This window comes from Mustela nivalis (assembly GCF_964662115.1).
Source record: "Mustela nivalis genome assembly, chromosome: 14".
Lineage (NCBI taxonomy): Eukaryota > Metazoa > Chordata > Mammalia > Carnivora > Mustelidae > Mustela > Mustela nivalis.
In genome coordinates this window covers 19209721-19228960 of record NC_139033.1, presented here as the reverse complement: position 1 = coordinate 19228960, position 19240 = coordinate 19209721, and the positions used below count along the sequence as shown (strand labels likewise).

Sequence of the window (19240 nt, the reverse complement as noted above, 5' to 3'; positions counted from 1 at the left end):
CAGGGAGCCTGCTTCCTCCTCTCTCTCTCTGCCTGCCTCTCAGCCTACTTGTGATCTCTATCTGTCAAATAAATAAATAAAATCTTTAAAAAAAAAAAAAGATTTTATTTATTTATTTGACAGAGATCACAAGTAGGCAGAGAGAGAGGAGTCCCCACTGAGCAGAGAGCCTGATGGGGGGCTCGATCCCAGGACATGGGGATCATGACCTGAGCCAAAGGCAGAGGCTTTAACCCACTGAGCCACCCAGACACCCCAGTTTTTAAAATTTTTATCTTATATCCTATAAAATACATGTCCTAAGTGTGCATGAAATTTCCTATCTGGTCTGCTGCTTATAGGAAGGTGTCATCCGAGGTCATTCTCTTAAGAAGAGCCTGTCTGGGCACGCTGCCACCTCGATTTACCTTCTGTGTTTACTCCACGTGGGCTGTGGTCTTCGCTCCTGTTCCACCCCCAAGCAGAGTGTAGTTGAGTAAGCTGGCCTTCTCTGTTTTGCAGTGTCCTGCAAGGGAGCAGTGTGGTTATTGATGAAGAGGAAGCCTCCAAGAAGGTCACCGACCAGTGGGACAACATTGTAGACATGCGGGAGTATGACGTGCCCTACCACATCCGCCTCTCCATTGACCTGAAGATCCACGTGGTAAGTGGGCCGTGCTTTTTGGGCAGCCGGACAGTCGGGCAGTGACCCTGGAAGGATAAATCCATACAGATTTACTGTACATACAGATACACCTCCCGGGACAGACGCAGAGCTTTTTCTTAACGTGCTCCCCATCCCGCAGGCTCACTGGTACAATGTCAGATACCGAGGAAGTGCCTTTCCCGTGGAAATCACCCGACGAGATGACCTTGTTGAACGACCTGTGAGTACTGCTTGCATTTCCTCCGTCCTGGTTTTCCACTTGTTTCTGGAGAGATTTCATTCAGTGCTGAAGGATGAATTTGATTCAGAGATTTGTTTTCTTCTTTTCCCCTTAGATACTTTCTTAAAAATGTAGAAAAAAATTTTTTTTTTGGTCTTTTTCTTTTTTTAAAGATTTTATTTATTTATTTGACAGAGAGAGACACAGTGAGAGAGGGAACACAAGCAGGGGGAGAGGGAGAGGAAGAAGCAGGCTTCCCTTGGAACAGGGAGCCCGATGCAGGGCTCCATCCTGGTTACCCTGGGATCAGGACCTGAGCCAAAGGCAGACGCTTAACAACTGAGCCCCACAGACACCTATTTCTGACCAAGCATAATTTTCACCCTGTGCTTATGTATCCCCATGTGATGTCCGTGTTTGAGCTGGGCTGGATCTGAACATTTGAGGGAAAGTGCTGACTTCCATTTTGGGCTGCTGAGAGCAAAGTGGTGTGTTGAAAATGGATTCACGACCGGAAGGCCTTGGTTCAGGGATGGCTCTGTGTTCTTGGGCGATTCTGCATTGCTCTTTGCTCATATCCAACCAACTGAGCCACCCAGGCGTCCCTTTGCTCATATCCAAAACAGAGATGTCATCTCTGTACCACGAAGCCGTCTCTGGGTTGTCACAAAGGTCAAAACAAGGTCACGCATTTTCACGCACGTCGAGACTCAGGTGTTCTATAATCCTAGGATTTTCCTCTCATGCTCTAACCACTTGTATGTGTTTAAGTTTTTGTACCAGCAGTGAATCGTGGCATTCTTGATACAGCTCAGTCAACCCCAGAATGCTGGTCTCACTTCTTCTGGAACCTCTCCCTGGGGCAGCGCGACTCCTTTAGCAGCTGGAGGCAGGGGTGGAGGTGGCAGGTGTTGGGAAGATGTTTGGAATCTCTAGAGCTTGGCTTGCTTTCTGTCCAATTTAATGAGACATTGTGTCCCTGCAGGACCCTGTGGTTTTGGCATTTGACATTGAGACCACCAAACTGCCCCTCAAGTTTCCCGATGCTGAGACTGACCAGATTATGATGATTTCGTATATGATTGATGGTCAGGTAAGTGGTACCTTTTGGGATGTATGTTTCACAGGAGCAGGAACCTTGTCTAGTCTCTAAATCAGAGCAGCATCCCCCTGTGTTTCCTGTATTTTGGGTGAAAAATTAGTGAGTCGAAGCCCTGGAAAGTGAACAAACAAGCCATGGTCCTTCCAATAGAAGCTTGAGACACTCAGGGCTCTTCTTGGGGGAGCCGGGGTGACTTCCTGTTGCTGCAGATTGCTGCAGCAGGAGCTTCTGGGCCAAGAGTGAAGAGGTGTGTTTTGGCTTTATGTGTCCTAACTTGTGCCGATGGCTCACGCACTTCCCAGGGCTACCTCATCACCAACAGGGAGATCGTTTCTGAAGATGTTGAAGATTTCGAGTTCACTCCCAAACCAGAGTATGAAGGACCTTTTTGTGTCTTCAATGAACCCGATGAGGTAAAGAGGTGCCCTTGGTGGGTCGCCCGGGGGGCTCAGTCGTTACGCGTCTGCCTTCGGCTCAGATCGTGATCCCAGGGTCTGGGGGTCGAGCCCTGCGTCGGGCTCCCAGTGAGGTGGGGGCCTGCTTCTCCTCTGTCTCCCCCATTCGTGTTCTCTCTCTAGTTCTCGGTTTTATTTTGTGGGAAAATAACATCTTTAAAGGGAAAAAAGAGGTGTCCTTCGGGAAACTGCTGGTATCTGGGGCGAAACAGGAGGAGGCAGACTTGGCGCGCACGTAGCCTGCGTGGTGGCCCGCACAGGATGTTTAGTGGGGTCCCTGTCCACACTGGAGGCAGGGGCGGCTGCGGGAATGACACGGTGACAGCTTCCTGACCTGTAGGAGGGGTGTTAGGTAACGGCTCGAAGAGAAGCAGCAATCCTCTGACAGCCGAGAATCATTATTGGATTTAGGTTCATCTACTCCAGAGATGGTTTGAACATGTCCAGGAGACCAAACCCACCATCATGGTCACCTACAACGGGGACTTTTTTGACTGGTAAGTGTGACGTCTTGCTTGCGGGTCACTCCAATGTGTTTGGGAGGGGGCGTTGCACGGCGGTGTAAATGTGCTCAGTTACAAGCGGTCGAGATGGGAAGAAAGTGGGAGAGGAGGGAGGGGTAAGAGGGCCTGCTTGGCGGCCCGAGAAGCACCTCGCACTGTTTGAGAAGTGGGTGTGGGGGTTCCTGGGTCCGCTTGGGGTCCGCTGGGGGCAGTCTCCTGTCTCTGAGGGAGCTAAAGGATGACTGCCACGTGCCCGTCTGTCTGCCCTCATCCCTAGGCCGTTTGTGGAGGCCAGAGCAGCGGTCCACGGACTGAACATGTACCAGGAGATCGGGTTCCAGAAGGACAGCCAGGGGGAGTACAAGGCGTCCCAGTGCATCCACATGGACTGTCTCAGGTAGGCCTGGCAGCTCGCTGCACTGCTGCACGAGGGCTTTCTGGGACGGGGTCCGGAGCTCCTTCTTGCACGTACTGGCCCTGTCCCCCTCCCTTTGACGGGGGAGGGCGGCTTCTGAGAAGTAGCTCCCACTGCCTTCGGGACGGTGGGCGGCTCTGGCTGGGTCTGGGGATGTGCTGTCTTTTACGTGGGCTCGTTATCCCTTCTACCAACAACCACGTTAGCGTCAGGCCTGGTGGGGAAGCCAGAGCAGAAAGGCCAGGTGGGTGAGGCCTTGGTGCAGTGGGAGCCCTCCACAAAGGTGGGGGTGCTGCACCAGGGGTGTCCAGCCTGGAGAGAGGCATTCAAGGGGGCTCCGAGTGTTGAGAGGGAAGGCAGGAGAGAAAGGCGGTCTTGTGAGCCTCCAGTACCCTGTGGGGAGGTGAGTTCTGGGGAGCCATTGACACACTTGGTCTGTTTTCTCTGCAGCCCTGGCGTCATGGTGCGTGGGTTGCAGTGGGTAGGCCGAGTCGTAATGAGGGCAGGATTGGGGGATCTATGAAAGGGGGGCAGAGGCACATGAGGCACAGGGTTTGGGGTGGGCCTCTGGGGGAGCAGGGCCCAGCTTCTCAGCAGGCCTGGGAACCCCTTCACATGGGGCAGGGCGACAGAGGTAAAAGGACAGGTGGGGGCTCTCAGAGGAGGTGGCAGTACTGCGAGGTGACGGGGCATTTCTGGGGAGGAGGATGGCAGGAGTGAAGAGTGCAGAGGCTGAGGGAGCTGAGGCTCGTTGCAGTCATGAGGGGCTGTGGCTGCCAGGGACACTGTTGGCCATGGGACTGAGTTGACGGGCGGACATGGAGACGGGCCCGGGGCGAGGGGCACAGGGTGCTTCTAGTTTCCACGTGGAAGGGACTGTGGAAGGAGAGAATAGGAGCTCGGAAATAGGGTCTGAGGGAGGGGGAGCGCAGCGCAAAGTAGAAGCAGCCACAGGACGAGCTGGAGGGCCGGAGGGAGGCCGAGGGTGCGGGTTCCTGCCCGCTCACCTTTGTCTTTCTCCGTCAGGGAGGAGGGGAGGCCGTGGGGCTTGGCGGACTGGCGCTCGCCTTTCCTCACGTTTGGGGGCTCATCTGCAAGGTTGACCGGATCCGGGTGAAAGGCTTCGTGGGGGTGTGCTCCCTGTGGGGTCTCGGAGGAGATCTTTGGGGCGCCGTTAGGACTGTCTGGGGTGCGTCCAGCTTTGCCCCCTCTCCCGGTTCTTGGGCTTCGTCTCCGAGTCCTCTCTGACTTGGCTCTCGTTCTGGTTCTCAGGTGGGTGAAGCGGGACAGTTACCTTCCTGTGGGCAGCCACAACCTCAAGGCGGCTGCCAAAGCCAAGCTGGGCTATGACCCCGTGGAGCTGGACCCCGAGGACATGTGCCGGATGGCCACCGAGCAGCCCCAGGCACGTGCGTCTCCTCACTGTGCCCCCTTGCGCTTGCCGCGGGGCCTCCGGGGCTCCTCGTGGCTCTTACTCTCTGATGTTCTCTCCTCAGACTCTGGCCACGTACTCCGTGTCAGACGCGGTGGCCACGTACTACCTGTACATGAAGTACGTCCATCCCTTTATATTCGCCCTCTGCACCATTATCCCCATGGAGCCCGACGAGGTCAGTGCCTCTCGTGGCCCCGTGAGCCGTTCTCCGCACGCTGCCCGAGGGCGCTGGCGCCCAGCCGCTGGTGTGGATGCGGCTGTGGTCTGAAGCCTGGTTCCCCCCGTAGGTGCTGCGGAAGGGCTCCGGGACGCTGTGTGAGGCCTTATTGATGGTGCAAGCCTTCCACGCCAACATCATCTTCCCCAACAAGCAGGAGCAGGAGTTCAACAAGCTGACGGATGACGGTCATGTGCTAGACGCCGAGACCTACGTGGGTGGCCACGTGGAGGCCCTCGAGTCAGGCGTGTTTCGCAGCGACATCCCCTGCCGGTTCAGGATGGTGAGCCCCTCCCTGGTCTTCCCGCCGAATGCTTGGTGGGGCCCAGAAGTGGCAAGGGCTGCAGCCAACCCTGACCGCTCTCCTCCTCGGTGGCCCATCAGACCTCCTCTGTTTAGCCTGCCCTTGGCAGAGGCGCTGCGGGGCAGGCGCTCAGCTCCTTTGGGGTGTTCCCCGCGGTGTCCCGTCCTGCCTGAGGTAGACTGGTTGGCGTGACGGCATGTCCCGTCTCACTCGTGTCCTCTCGGTCGTTGTGCTAGAATCCTGCTGCCTTTGACTTCCTGCTGCAGCGGGTGGAGAAGACCATGCGTCATGCCATCGAGGAAGAGGAAAAGGTGCCCATGGAGGAGGTCACCAACTTCCAAGAGGTAACGCTCCACGGGGCCGGGAGAAGCCGTCATCACGTGCCCTGCCTGGGAGACTGGCTTCTTTCTGTAGTGTGTTTGGTGCGTCCCTGCTGGGTGCTGGTACTTGATCTCTGAGAGGGAGGACACAGGTGTGGGTCTGCTTGGGGGAGGGACAGGACAGTGTGGTGGTCACGGGTGGTCTCCAACCCAGGGTGGTAGGAGAGTGTCACCAGGAGGCGGAGGGCTGGCGACCTGATTCTTGGAACATTGTGCTGGGCAGGTTTGGGCCAGGGGGCAGAGCTGGGGCGGGAGCCCAGATTGTTTGGACTTTACTTTGTAGGCAGCGGGGAGCCATTGGTTTTTATGTTTTGTTGTTGAGGACACTTTCAAAGTGCTGAGTCCGTTCCTACAGGGACAGAGTAGAACACAGCAAATGTAACTCCCGTCACGTAAGGGCTAGAAAGCACCACCGTCGGCGTGCCCCAGGCCTGCAGGTTCCGGTCTTCGGGCGGAGCCCTTCTCCGGCGTGGCTGTTTGGCCCTGCTCAGCACTGTGGCTTGTTGAGCGACTCGTGGTTTGGAGTTTCTACCAGTTTTAGGATTGATCTCAAGAAACATCTCGTACCAGACTCACTAGGCAGAATTCAAATGAGAATGTGTTTGCGTCGTCTGCCAGCTGGGAAGTGCCGTGTAGCTGTTGTCCGCTCCGGCTGCCGTATGCCTCGGGAGCTCTCAGAGGACGACCTGTGAGGCGCATCCAGGCCCGAATCCCGATGTGAGTTAGCGCCTCAGAAGGAAAGGACACCACTTTGAAGTTGGAGAAGGGGCAACGTGAATGAAACCAGGGTGTGCTGAGCAGAGGCCTCCAGACTCCGGGCTCCTGGAGGATGGGGAGTGTGGCTCAGTTGCTGTCTCCAGAATGTTCTAAAGGGCAGCCCGGCGTCCTTAGGAAAAGGGTAACAGGCCTATCGCTTTGTTTCTAAGGGACCATCTTGTCCCCGTGATGCGGACGGGAGGTTCCAGCTGGGGTCATGGTGGTGTGGGGCGTGTCCTCTGGGAACGCTGCCTCTTCGCTTCTCCCTCACTGTTAGCATTTCAGAGTGGAAGGTGGAGGGACTGTTCTCATGATTCATTTGCCTAGAATTCAGTTAGGAACAGAAGGTATTAATGCTTCTAGTACGTCCTGTTCTGTACAATAGGTAACGCTCCTTTTAGTCATGGCTTCTTACAGTTTCTGGTGTGTTTTTTGTCTTGGCTTCTTTGGAGGGTTTTAGTTCTATTTTTGTATTTTTATTATTATTTTTTTAAAGATTTTATTTATTTATTTGAGAGCGAGCGAGCATGGGAGGGGAGAGGTCGGAGGGAGAAGCAGACTTTCTGCCAAGCAGGGAGTCCGATGCAGGACTCAATCCTGGGACTCCAGGTTTGTGCCCCAAGCAGGTGGCCTCGTCCACCAACTGCAGATAATGCAATTGCTTAACCAACTGAGCCACCCAGGTGCCCCTTTGGAGGGCTTTAAAGAGCTTTTTAATACTAAGGGCAATTTTGCATTCAAGTGATTTTTCTCATATGACTATCAAATTTAACATATTTCATAAAAAAGGGGGCTACTCTCCTGGCTAGTCTTGGGTCTGTTTAGCTGTGTTTCCGTTCACTCCTGACGGACTAAAGCAGCGGTGGGCAAACTGGCCCACGACACCCATGCAGCCAGCAGCCCAAGAATGGTTTTTACGGTTTTTAAGATGCTGTGTATACATACACACACGCGCGTGCGCACACACACACACACGCACGCAGAAGAACGTGTGACAGAATGTGTCGCCACAAAACCTAAAGTATTTGTTACCTGGTCCTTCACAGAGGTTTGCTGAGTTATTAGATTAACTTGTGGATATGCTTGTTCTCAAATTTGGGGGTTGTGTTCCTTGGTGTTGTGTATGTTTTGTGCAGAATGAACTTTTCAGTTAAGTCCCTGTCTGTGCTCTGATTTAACTCAGTGTTACATTTTGGGGAGTGGATGAGAATTCGTGCCTATCAGGAGCCTGTTCGCGCTAGCCTTACATCATTGCAGTGACTTCTTTTTTTTTTGAAGATTATATTTATTTATTTGACAGAGATCACAAGTAGGCAGAGAGGCAGGCAGGGAGAGAGGAGGAAGCAGGCTCCCCACTGAGCAGAGAGCCCAATGGTGGGGCTCCATCCCAGGACCCTGGGATCATGACCTGAGCCGAAGGCAGAGGCTTTAACCCATTGAGCTGCCCACATGCCCCTGTAGTGACTTCTTTTAGGACCATCTTTCCATTTCTGAAGGCTCTGTTGGGGTTTTTTTCTGATGTGCTGCTTTTTTTTTTAAACTGTTCTCTTTTGTTTTAGAGTTTTGGTCTCCAGTGTTTTTATTCATGCTCGTTTTCCCGCGTTTGCTCTAGGAGATGTGTTCTCTGTCTCTCGGGGCTTCCTCCTCCGGAGTCTGCTCTCGGTCATGGGGGTCATGGGGGTGCTCCTTCCGTGCTCGGCAATTTGGAACATAAACTTATGCTCAGCCGGGACTCTCAGGTGGCCTGTCAGTGCTGTCAGTACTTTGATGCGGTTTCTGGCCTAGGGTCCCTTGTCATGTGGTTCCTTGGCCGGAGGGCTCCTGGACTGCAGACTGGAGGGACCAGCCCGTGGAGTAATGCTGGAGACCGTCTAGCATGGGGGCTCAGAGCATAGCACTTGGGCTGTGGGGACCTCTGATAGAGCCCCGCTAATCTCTTGAGCCTTGTCATCTGTCGGGTGAGGAGTTGCTGAGGCTGGGGTGCCCCATGCCCTCACCATGCAGCTGCGGACGGCTCCCAGGAAGAGGGCTGTTGATACACCAGCCCAGTTCCTCACTCGCTGCACACGGCTCTGTCGTGCAAGGTCGCAGGCGGTCTTCCGCAGTGTTCCCAGCCCCAACAGGTCCCCCGGGGTAGCGGCTGCTGCACCCTGAGATGCTGTCCTCCTCAGGGCTCTGTCTCACGAGGCTCCCATACCTCCACGTGTTGGTGACCATCATCTGCTGTCCTTCTGGGATCCATGGTGCTCGTTTTGTGACCGTCCATACACTCTAGAGTTTTCATCTTAGCCTTCACTATTTTGTCCTTTCTCCTAGGTGTGTGATCAGATTAAGAGCAAGCTCATCTCCCTGAAAGATGTTCCAAACAGAATAGAGTGTCCCCTTATCTATCACCTGGACGTGGGGGCCATGTACCCCAACATCATCCTGACAAACCGCCTGCAGGTGAGACCGATTCCCCCATCAGAGTCGAGCTCTTTCTGCACAGGCCCTAACTGACCCCCTCTTGTCCCGCCGCAGCCCTCTGCTGTGGTGGACGAGGCCACCTGCGCTGCCTGTGACTTCAACAAGCCGGGAGCAGACTGCCAGCGGAAGATGGCCTGGCAGTGGAGGGGCGAGTTCAGTGAGTGTGGCCCCAGAGCAGCGGCAGGGTGGCCGGGCGGCGAGCAGGCGCGCAGGTCCCAGGCACGGACTCCCCTCTGTCACCCTCCCAGTGCCAGCCAGCCGCAGCGAGTACCATCGGATCCAGCACCAGCTGGAGTCAGAGAAGTTCCCTCCCCTGACTGCAGACGGCCCAGCGCGGGCCTTTCACGAGCTGTCCCGCGAGGAGCAGGCCAAATACGAGAAGCGGAGGCTCGCAGGTGAGCGGCTGCCGGACGCGGCTCCTCCCCCGACGTGGGCCTCTGTGGGGCCGTGCGGGGACGTCCCAGCCTGGGGTCCGTTAGACTGGATGTTGCACTAGGAGGGATCACTGTGAACCGCTTCTTCCTGCAGCCTTTCTTTAGTTCTCCTTCAGAAGGTGATCTCTCCTTCCTATGCTCTTGGGGAGTTCAGCCCGGTCACCCTGGGGCTGTCCCATAATAGGATAAACCGGCACACGTCTTCTGGGTGCCTCTGCTCCTTTGTGCCAGGCTAGAAAGCTGCGCTTGTTGGTGTCTGTTGCTTCCTGGCTTTCTCGGGCTCTGCCCAGGAGGGCTGGTACCCACTGTGCAGTCTCTCACACTCCCCTGCGCTCGCCGGTGCTCAGATTACTGCCGGAAGGCGTACAAGAAGATCCACGTGACCCGGGTGGAGGAGCGCCTCACCACCATCTGCCAGCGGGAGAACTCCTTCTACGTGGACACGGTGCGCGCCTTCCGAGACCGGCGCTATGAGTTCAAGGGTCTCCACAAGGTGCGTCTGCCCTTTGCGAGGTCCGAGCGGAGTCTAGATTCTGAGATGAGAATCCTTGCTGCTGCTCTCTGGACAGGGGTGACCGCCCCACCGAGGACGTGGGGCTCCCGTCTTTGGGGTGCTCCTGCATGTGCAAAGTAATGAGAGCACATTTGTTCTCGCTTTGAAGGACTGAAGGCTGAGGCCTCGAAAATTTTCCCAATGATTGCTTTCGAAGGATTTATTTAGAGCAGAGGTCAGCACACTATGGCTGGACGGTCCTCTTATAAGTAAAATTTTACTGGGACCGAGCTGCGTCCCCTGCTGGGGGGTGGTGAGCAGCTGGGGCAGAAACCGGCTGCACGATGTGGCATTTAGTTTCCCGCCTCTGACAGGAGGGCTGGGAGCGCGATTTCTAGGATTTCTAGATGGCTTAATCCGGGAGGCTCTGGGAGGCTCCACGGCCACACCTCAGTGGTCATAACAAACAGTAGTTTCACACTTGAGCGAATGGGGTTCTTCTGGAAGTCCTTCTTTCACCCCCAGACTCAGTAAGGCCCCCGCTCGGATAGACTCTTGTTATCACATTTTACTGTTACTACCTTTTTTGGTGGTTTCTTTTTTTTTTTTAAACGATTTTATTTATTTATTTGACACAGATCACAAGCAGGCAGAAAGGCAGGCAGAGAGAGGGGGGGAGGCAGGCTTCCTGCAGAGCAGAGAGCCCGATGCGGGGCTCGATCCCAGGACCCTGGGATCATGACCTGAGCCGAAGGCAGTGGCTTAACCCACTGAGCCACCGAGGTGCCCCTGGTGGTTTTTTTTGTGTGTGTGGTAAGATAGACATAACCTAGAACCCAACCCAGTTCTGCGGCACTGGGGACATCCCCACAGTTGTGTGGCCTCCCCCGTCGCTCTCTAGAACTCTTCATCTGACAGGACTAACACTGCACCCATGGAACAGTAACCCCCCTGTCCTGCTTTCTGTCTCGGGGTTTAACCTGTAGAGCCCCCTGGGAGGTGGGATCATGCAGCGTCTGACAATGACCGGCTCATTGCCCTCCGCATCAAGTCCTGAAGCTTCATCCATGCTGAGGCCGGGGTCCGAAGTCCCTTCCTTCTGAGGCTGAGTGGTGGCCCGCTGTGTGTGCGCCCCACATTCTGTTCATTCTTCGCCTGCCCACGGTGCTAGGCCGCGTCCACATTTTGGCTGCTGTGAATGTAGAGGTACAGATACCTTCTTAGGTCCCTGCTTTCAGGTCTTCAGAGTGTGTGCCCCGTGGCATTGCTGGGTCTTAGGGGCATTCTGTTTTCAGTGTTTAGAGGAGCTGCAGCAGCGTCTCATTTTGTTTCAGTTAAGTAACTGAAGTTTCGTGGTTACGTGTCTCTCCTGGGACAGGGACTCAGAGTGCGGTGAGTGCGTCTGTCTCATTCTTTGTTCTTTGGAGGCTGCTGCATAGTAGGCATTCAGTGCATAGCTCGGTTGTTCTGCATGGGATGGGGAGTTGAGTGGAATATTTACAGCCTCCCCCGTGATTCTTTGTCGGTTGCTCTTACTAGGGGCCTCTTGAGTAGCTCCCGTTACCCTCAGTCCGGTTAACACAGACAGGCCTGGCCCCTCATCCTGGGGCATCTCGGCCTCGGCACAGCCAGTCCCATCACGGAAACCCACCCTGCAGTTCCTGCTGGTGAAGACTTGCTCCACCGCAGTGAAGCAGGGAGAGCAAATCTGCCCGTGTCATCTCACCCACGTCCTGGGGGAGATGTCCTCCAGCAGTGTCTTTTGGGCTCAGCATCTCAGGAGGTGTGGCCTGTGGGTGTGAAGGCCAGGTGTCACCATGTGCCCCTCTGGGCTGGCCCTGGGTGGGACTGGGGTCTGGCACTCCCACGCCCAGCATTCGTGATCTGTGGCTTCTCGTCTCATTCAAAATCTGGAGAGCCTTTCATTCATTCCAGGTGTTTATTGTCTGTTTGATCAGCCCGGGGAGTGAAGGTGAGACGTTCTCAAGCAGAAAGAGAAGCGTTAACTGTTTGGCCACTGTGACAGCATCCACGTTAGCGAGCAGGGGCAGACGTGCAGCCTGGGCAGGGGCGAGGGCAGGTGCCCCTAGTATCCGTGCTGGTCACCCTCCATGTGGCGGTTCTGTGGATTTTGACAAAATCCTGTGTAATGACCATCACGGCGAAGACAACATTTCCGTTGCAACCATTTAGAATAGTGTAAGGTCTTTGGTTCTCTTTATCGAGTTTATCTTCTCCTAACGTGCTAGGGGATCCGATAAGCAGGTGTTGGTCCGTCAATAGGCTTATGAGTCATTTGTAACGCTGAGATGTTGTCTTTATTGGTGCACTTTGATCTCTGCGTCAGCGGCTTCTGAGTTCTATTGGAGAAGACCTGTAACTCAGCTTGTCCATGCGTTAAGTCAGGGTCGCACTGAATAACAGGACGATAATGGGAGCCCCTGGGCTTCTTGGGTGTCGTGACGCCCCTTCCTCTGTTGCTGGTCTCGGACGTGGGGTTCGTTTGTTTTTCTCGCTCACTGCTGCGTTCCGGCTTTCGTCCCAGGAGGCTGACGTTGCCCCAAGTCTGAGTTGTCCAAGTGGGTTGCCGTCGTGTCTTCTTGTTGATTTCACAAGAAATAAAAGCTCCTTTGTGTCCAGAACTCTTTTCAGGACATCTGCCTTGTACCAGGCAGTGCTGGGTTACCAGCTTGTCGGGACACGTGGAAGCCCAGGGTGTGGTTCTGGCCTGGCTGCTAGGTTGCGGGTTGTGCAGACCTGGGAGGGATGTGTGGGTCCCACACCCCTGTTAGGTTTCTCGGGGGCCGTAATAGCGCTGTGGTGTGTAATATGTCTTTATCCCTAGGAATTGTGTGCTGGACTCTCCAGGGGGGCCGGGTCCTGATGTCTGTGCCTTTCTGCTGGCTGTGCCCATACAGAGAACGGATAAGGAAACGTGGCCAAGGGGCGCCTGGGTGGCTCAGTGGGTTAAGCCTCTGGCTTCAGCTCAGGTCATGATCTCCGGGTCCTGGGATCGAGCCCTGCGTCGGGCTCTCTGCTCAGCAGGGAGCCTGCTTCCCCCACTCTCTCTCTGCCTGCCTCTCTGCCTACACACCCTCTCTGTGTGTCAAATAAATAAATAAATAATCTAAAAAAAATAAATAAATAAAAGGGAAACGGGGCCAAGAGTCAGCAGTGGTTTCTCTGCTCGCGGCTATGGTCTTCCGTTGTATTGGATTTTGAAGTTTTCTATAGATTTGAAATTTTCAAACTCGTAAACCGTTGGGCCGCTGACTGCGTGGAGCGTGAGCTGGAAGAGCCGAGGAGGTGACCGGTGTCTGTGTGGTCCCCAGGTGTGGAAAAAGAAGCTCTCCGCGGCCATGGAGCTGGGCGACGCGGCCGAGGTGAAGCGCTGCAGGAACATGGAGGTCCTGTACGACTCCCTGCAGCTGGCGCACAAGTGCATCCTCAACTCCTTCTACGGCTACGTCATGCGCAGAGGGTGCGCTCCCGCGGCGCGGCCGGGGAGGGGTTGGGGTGGGAGGGGAAGGGGCAGCCGCAGACACGTCGTCTCCCTGTCCGGGCTGCGCACGGTGACTTGGCAGTTTCCAGTGGGTTTCTGGGATGGAGGCCATGGAGAGGGTCTGGGCAGCCACCGGGCCACACCGCGTGACTGATACAGGGTGTGAAGCTGTCTGAGCAGTCAGGAAGGCCAGTGTTGGTGGGGGGTCCTTAAAGCCAAGGTCCACTGTTTCTGGTGCACATGGGATGAGGTGGGATCTGAATAGTGGGTGAGAGCCTTGGGGGGAGGGGGTCATATAGGCCCGGGCACTGTGGGGAGGGGTCCCTGTGGGAGGGTCAGCATGGCAGCTTGGGAGAAGGAGAAACATGGGGCACTGGGGATTAGGTTCGAGTGAAAGTCATTTTATTTATCGTTACTTTTTTTTTTTTAAGATTTATTTATTTATTCCAGAGAGCGAGTACATGTGCTCACGTGTGTGTGCAGTGGGAGGGGGGAAGGGGCAGAGGGAGGGAGAGAGATTCCCAAGCCGGCTTCCCGCTAAGCGTGGAGCCCAGCGTGGGCCTTGGTCCCACAATCCTGAGATGACCTGAGCCCAGACCAAGCATCGGACATTTAACTGACTGAGCCACTCAGGGGCCCCTGTTGTGTGTTTTTTTGATGGCAGAGAAGGAGGAGTGGGAAGCCGGGCTAGAGTGGAGTCCTAGGAGCAGGAGCGTCGGGCCTGGGGTCGCCTGACGCCTTCCACTGAGACCTGTTTGGAGGCAATAAGGCAGATGCCTGGCAGGAAGCCGAGGCCGCCCGAGGGCTTGTGTTTTCCCTGAGGAGTTAGGATGAGCGTGGGGTCTGGGAGATGGCAAGGGCACAAGATGGCGCAGGGCACGGTGGAAGAGGCTCATGTGCGGCCCCCTGGGCTGGTGGTGAGGGAGCTGCTGCCCTGGCAGTGTGCTGCCTCTCCCAGCCCTGTGCCCAGAAGGAGGGCAGAGGACTGTCCCCAGTCCTGAGCTCAGTTCCTCAGTGGTTCTCTGGCCTGCTTCGATGTCCCCTTCTTGGTTTCCTTCTCCTGACCTCCTCCAGTGACCCTTTCAGGGAGCCCCATCGGTTCCCCAGGCTGTGACTGTCTTTCTTAGGGCTCGCTGGTACTCCATGGAGATGGCAGGCATCGTCTGTTTCACGGGAGCCAACATCATCACGCAGGCGCGGGAGCTGATCGAGCAGATCGGGTGAGTGCCGCACTCGGGTCAGCCGCCGGGAGCGGATAGCCTGGAGGGGAAGGCGGGCGGGCGGCTTGGGGCGTCAGCCGGTGGGCACTGTTTCCTGGGTCCACGGCCAGGAAGGACCTTCACACTGGGTTCTCCCTCCGTGAAGGCCATGGTCCGGTCTCCATGTGGCCTTGTTTCTCTGTTTCTCCAAAGGAGGCCCTTGGAGCTGGACACCGATGGAATATGGTGCGTCCTGCCCAACAGCTTCCCTGAAAACTTTGTCATCAAGACGACCAGTGTAAAAAAGCCCAAGCTGACCATTTCCTACCCTGGGGCCATGTTAAATATCATGGTCAAGGTGAGCCTGGGTCTCCAGGGAGGGCCTGCTTCCTGGGCCTGGATTCCTGGCACCACCCCCAACTCTGATGGGGATTGGGAGGGGGACTGTGTTGGTTCTCAGTCTTGTGTGTTCCCTTCTGAACACGAGCCCGGCCTGCTTGTGCCGTTCAAGCTTCCCTAGAGCCCGAGGGTCCGTCCAGAGAGCCGTGCTCACGCTGGAGTGAGTCTTCCTCTAATGCTTGTAACTTTTTATTTTGAAGTAGTGTCGGACTTAAGAGGTTTGTGTATGCTGTGGCTCGCAGCTAAGGCGTCCACGCTCACACCACACCGTGACCAAGCTGGAGTCTTTGTGTCTCCTGCATCTCCCGGGCCCGGGCCCTGTGCCGACGTGCGGGTCCTGTCTCTCAGGTCCCTCCAGGCCGGCAGCTCCCTGTCTTCAAGGAGTCCTGGCCGGCCTCTCCTTCAGATTCGTGTCTTGTTTCTGTCGTTAGAATGAGGTGGTATGGCCTGTGTTTCCTCCTGTTGCTGCCCAGTGTCGGGATCTGCCCTGCTGGCCTCCCCTTCCCCGTCCTGCCCACTCCCCCACCACCATGCAGCCCACACCCCCCGCGGTGGTGTCCCGCGGTCTGGCTCGTGCTCAAACTACCAGAGCCGCGCGTGCACGCTGGGGAGATCGCTGAGGGGACGCAGCTGTCCTGACTCTCCCTGATCTTCCCTGGTTTGAGTGTCTGTTGCTGGTTCTGTGTGGCTCTCCCCTCCCACATTCCTGGCGCGTGGATTACTTGGAATCCTTCTGTAGGGAAGCACCATCACCCTTGACCACTTACCCCTGCTTAGTGACGCACTTGGTTGAGTCCTGCTGGGTTCTGGACTGCACTTCTTCCTCTGGCCGCTGGGGGCTCCTTCTCGTTGGCCCACGTATTCATTCTTTTTTTTTAAGATTTTATTTATTTATTTGACAGACAGATCACAAGTAGGCAGAGAGGCAGGCAGAGAGAGGAGGAAGCAGGCTCCCCGCTGAGCCCAATGCGGGACTCCATCCCAGGACCCTGAGATCATGACCTGAGCGGAAGGCAGAGGCTTAACCCACTGAGCCACCCAGGCACCCCTTGTCCACGTATTCTTGACGCATGCCTCTGTTCTGTGGTTTGGGGCTTTTTTTTTTTCTTTAGCAAACACTTTCATACTTCCTGGTCCTGTAAGGTGCTGTAGCCTCATCTTGAGTTTCCCCAGTCCCAGTCCCGTTTTTCTAAGGAGCCAGGTTCCTTTTACTGGGGAGAGTGTTAGAAACCACGGTCAGGTACAGATGCTCCTTGCTGCTGGGTGTTAGTGCTTCTAGCTCTTGCGGTGGCTGAGCCAGGAGGGAGTGTTTCCCTGACACCTTCCTTGCCCACACATGCATCTGGATTGATTTCTCTACGTGTGCGCTTTAAAACCGAAAATGTAAGTCCACACTCACCTGTCCAGCCCCAGGCTAGTCCCCTTCCTCGTTGGTAACGTCTTCCTGTGGTGAGAAGCCTGTCCCTCACTCTGGTGTGTTTATTTGTTGGGCCCTAGTGTGTGTGTGCACAGTGCCTTCGGGATTGTGCCATCACGTGCAGTGAACTTGCGGCTATAGCACAGCATGTGTGCGTAGTGTGTCTGTCTTCGGTCTGTACTACCCCGTCGGGACAGGGTTTGCCAGAGTGACGAGTCGGCCCGTCAGCGGGATTCTGCACAGAATGCAGCTGGGCTTGTGTCTTCCAGGCTGCGGTCCCTCTCGGGATTGCCCAGCATCCTGGCTGGAGAGTCACTCTTCGTGGAGTGCAGTTCTGTGGGTTTTGACCCACACAGAGTCGTGTTTCCACTGCCCCAGAGCAGCACAGAACAGTTCCCAAGAGCTGCTGCTTTATCGTCAGCCCCAGACTCTGGCCACCCAGTCTGTTCTCTCTGCAGTGATAATTCTGCCTTTTCCAGAGTGTTCTGTGAATGGAAACAAGCTGTATAAGCTTCTAGACTTAGCAGAATGCGTTCTGGTTCATCTCCGCCTGACGGGTGTCAGAACTTAACCTCTTTCTCTGGCCGAGCGGTGTCTGTTATACAGAAGAGCCCCCATTCGCTGGTGCAGCCGGTCCGCAGAGGGCAGCTGTCATTTCCAGAATGGTGGGGAGTGAGGCAGCCTCTCTTGCCCTCACTTCGCAGGAAGGCTTCACCAACGACCAGTACCAGGAGCTGACCGAGCCGTCCTCACTCAGCTATGTCACCCGCTCAGAGAACAGCATCTTTTTCGAGGTTGACGGACCCTACCTTGCCATGATCCTTCCAGCCTCCAAGGAAGAAGGCAAGAAGCTGAAGAAGAGGTAGGAATCCTGTAGGAATCGTGTTTGGGAAGAGAATGAACGGACGAGACTTAACCCATCTTGGAAGTGGACCAGGAGGCCAGATGGGAATCATAGTTTTTTAACCTTCTTGATTCAGTTTGGAAACATAATACTGCCCCCTCTGCTCTCCACCTGCTAGATTCTGGTTCCATAGGCTGCAGGAGCCTTGGGGTGGAGAGATGTGTGCCGCCCGACGGAGGCCAGAGGGGAGGGTCGGACGGAGGGCCAGTGGCACGCAGCCAGCCTCCCGGGCTCCCGTTCACTGCCGTGCTTGCCTGTGATTCCAGGTATGCAGTCTTCAATGAGGACGGCTCCTTGGCTGAGCTAAAGGGCTTTGAGATCAAACGCCGAGGGGAGCTGCAGCTAATTAAGATCTTCCAGTCCTCGGTGTTCGAGGCCTTCCTCAAGGGCAGCACACTAGAGGAAGTGTACAGCTCTGTCGCCAAGGTGGCCGACTACTGGCTGGATGTGCTGTACAGTAAGGTAGGGCCCCCCTCCTCTTCCCTGGGCTGCAGACGGCCCCCATGTCCCTGGCTCCGGTGCCTCCCGGAGTCCCTGTCAGTGGGACCCCCGTGTCCAGTGATGGAAGGCTTTGAAGAAAACAAACAGCGCAGTAAAAGCAGCTGTAGGACAGTGTACTAGTGGTCATGTCAACCTTGCTTCTCGCAATGCTTGTAGTCCCTGTAAGTGAGCGTGGGGTTTCCGTGGTTTAAACAGCAGGGCCGGCTTCCCTTCAACAGCGCCTTCTCACGGACAGCATCGTTCTCTGGCTGTTGCCGCTTGGCCTGTGTCTCGTCGTGTTTGCACTGTGTAGCTCACAGGACTGTCTGCTGCTGTCGGGCATCGGTTAGGTGTGTGGTTTCCACAGCTGTAATGTCTCCTCGAACACTTTTGTACGGGTGCTCGTCCCTCCTCTATTGTGGTATTTGCTAAGAGGAGACTTTCTGAGTCTAAGGGATACTGGAATATTCTGGAACATTATTCTGCCTTCCTTGGCTCTGTGGGCTGTGGTAGCTTGGCGTGTTGTCTTATTCTGTAGTGTTGACCCACACGTGAGAGTAACCACCAAGAGAGAAAAACACACAAAACAGGAGCCAAACAAATCTTACAGGATGTCGGGGGCACGAGGTCAGGGGCATGTGCGTGGGAGCCCTTAGGGCTGTTTGCCGCCTGACTTCTCATTGCTGAGGAAAGCCTCGGCTCCGCACTCGGTCTGTGGCTCTCCAGCTTGCATTGTCTCTCTCCTCACTCCTCCTTTCCCTGATTTTCTCTTCCTTTCAGGAGAAAAATTGCCAGTTCCGTCTTTTCCCTTTTTCTCCAGCTTTGGTACTAATAGCTCACACATTTCTTAATGTCCTCACATAGTTTAATGACATGGCAGTTAGGGCTTTGCATTTGGATTTGTAAGTGTTCCTGTTCGCTGGCGTGACGCAGCCCTGTCGCACGGCTGGAGAAAGTCAAGTGACTGGGCGGGCTGTTGCCGGTGAGCCTGGGGGGGCGCTGCTTGCCTTCTGCGCCACCGTGTGCCCGTTGCCTCTCTTCAGGCGGCTAACATGCCCGACTCTGAGCTGTTCGAGCTGATCTCGGAGAACCGCTCCATGTCTCGGAAGCTGGAAGATTATGGAGAGCAGAAGTCCACGTCCATCAGCACAGCCAAACGCCTGGCTGAGTTCCTGGGGGACCAGATGGTGAGGGACGCGGGCCTGAGCTGCCGCTACATCATCTCCCGGAAGCCCGAGGGCTCTCCCGTCACAGAGAGGTGAGGGTTCCCGAGCTTAAGGCCTCAGATGCTCGGAAGCTCGAGTCTGTTGTGGAATGTCTGTCCCTTCGTAGCAAGCTGAGCTTCCTTGGAAAGGGCAGGACGGGGCGCCTGGGGGCTCAGTCAGTGAAGCGTTTGCCTTCGGCTCAGGTCATGACCCCAGGGTCCTAGGAGCGAGCCCCACATTGGTCTCCCTCGTTGGTGGGGAGTCTGCTTCTCCCTCTGTCTCTCCTGTTCCGCCTGCTTGTGCTCTCT

General features: G+C 55.6%; 1 protein-coding gene across 2 annotated transcripts in view; it reads left to right on the top strand.

The window, feature by feature from the left end:
- The window catches only part of POLE (DNA polymerase epsilon, catalytic subunit), a 46625-nt gene that overhangs the window by 5004 nt on the left and 22381 nt on the right, over window positions 1-19240 (top strand). For both annotated transcript variants that reach the window (XM_082699902.1, XM_082699901.1), the window contains exons 7-26: window positions 502-643; window positions 786-866; window positions 1852-1959; window positions 2271-2381; window positions 2835-2920; window positions 3204-3323; window positions 4614-4746; window positions 4838-4951; window positions 5064-5276; window positions 5534-5641; window positions 8750-8878; window positions 8954-9056; window positions 9148-9294; window positions 9681-9826; window positions 13159-13307; window positions 14456-14548; window positions 14741-14885; window positions 17048-17205; window positions 17514-17709; window positions 18771-18985. In XM_082699902.1, the coding sequence (XP_082556028.1) occupies window positions 502-643; window positions 786-866; window positions 1852-1959; window positions 2271-2381; window positions 2835-2920; window positions 3204-3323; window positions 4614-4746; window positions 4838-4951; window positions 5064-5276; window positions 5534-5641; window positions 8750-8878; window positions 8954-9056; window positions 9148-9294; window positions 9681-9826; window positions 13159-13307; window positions 14456-14548; window positions 14741-14885; window positions 17048-17205; window positions 17514-17709; window positions 18771-18985 (2697 nt within the window). The remainder of the gene's footprint in view (window positions 1-501; window positions 644-785; window positions 867-1851; window positions 1960-2270; window positions 2382-2834; window positions 2921-3203; window positions 3324-4613; window positions 4747-4837; window positions 4952-5063; window positions 5277-5533; window positions 5642-8749; window positions 8879-8953; window positions 9057-9147; window positions 9295-9680; window positions 9827-13158; window positions 13308-14455; window positions 14549-14740; window positions 14886-17047; window positions 17206-17513; window positions 17710-18770; window positions 18986-19240) is intronic.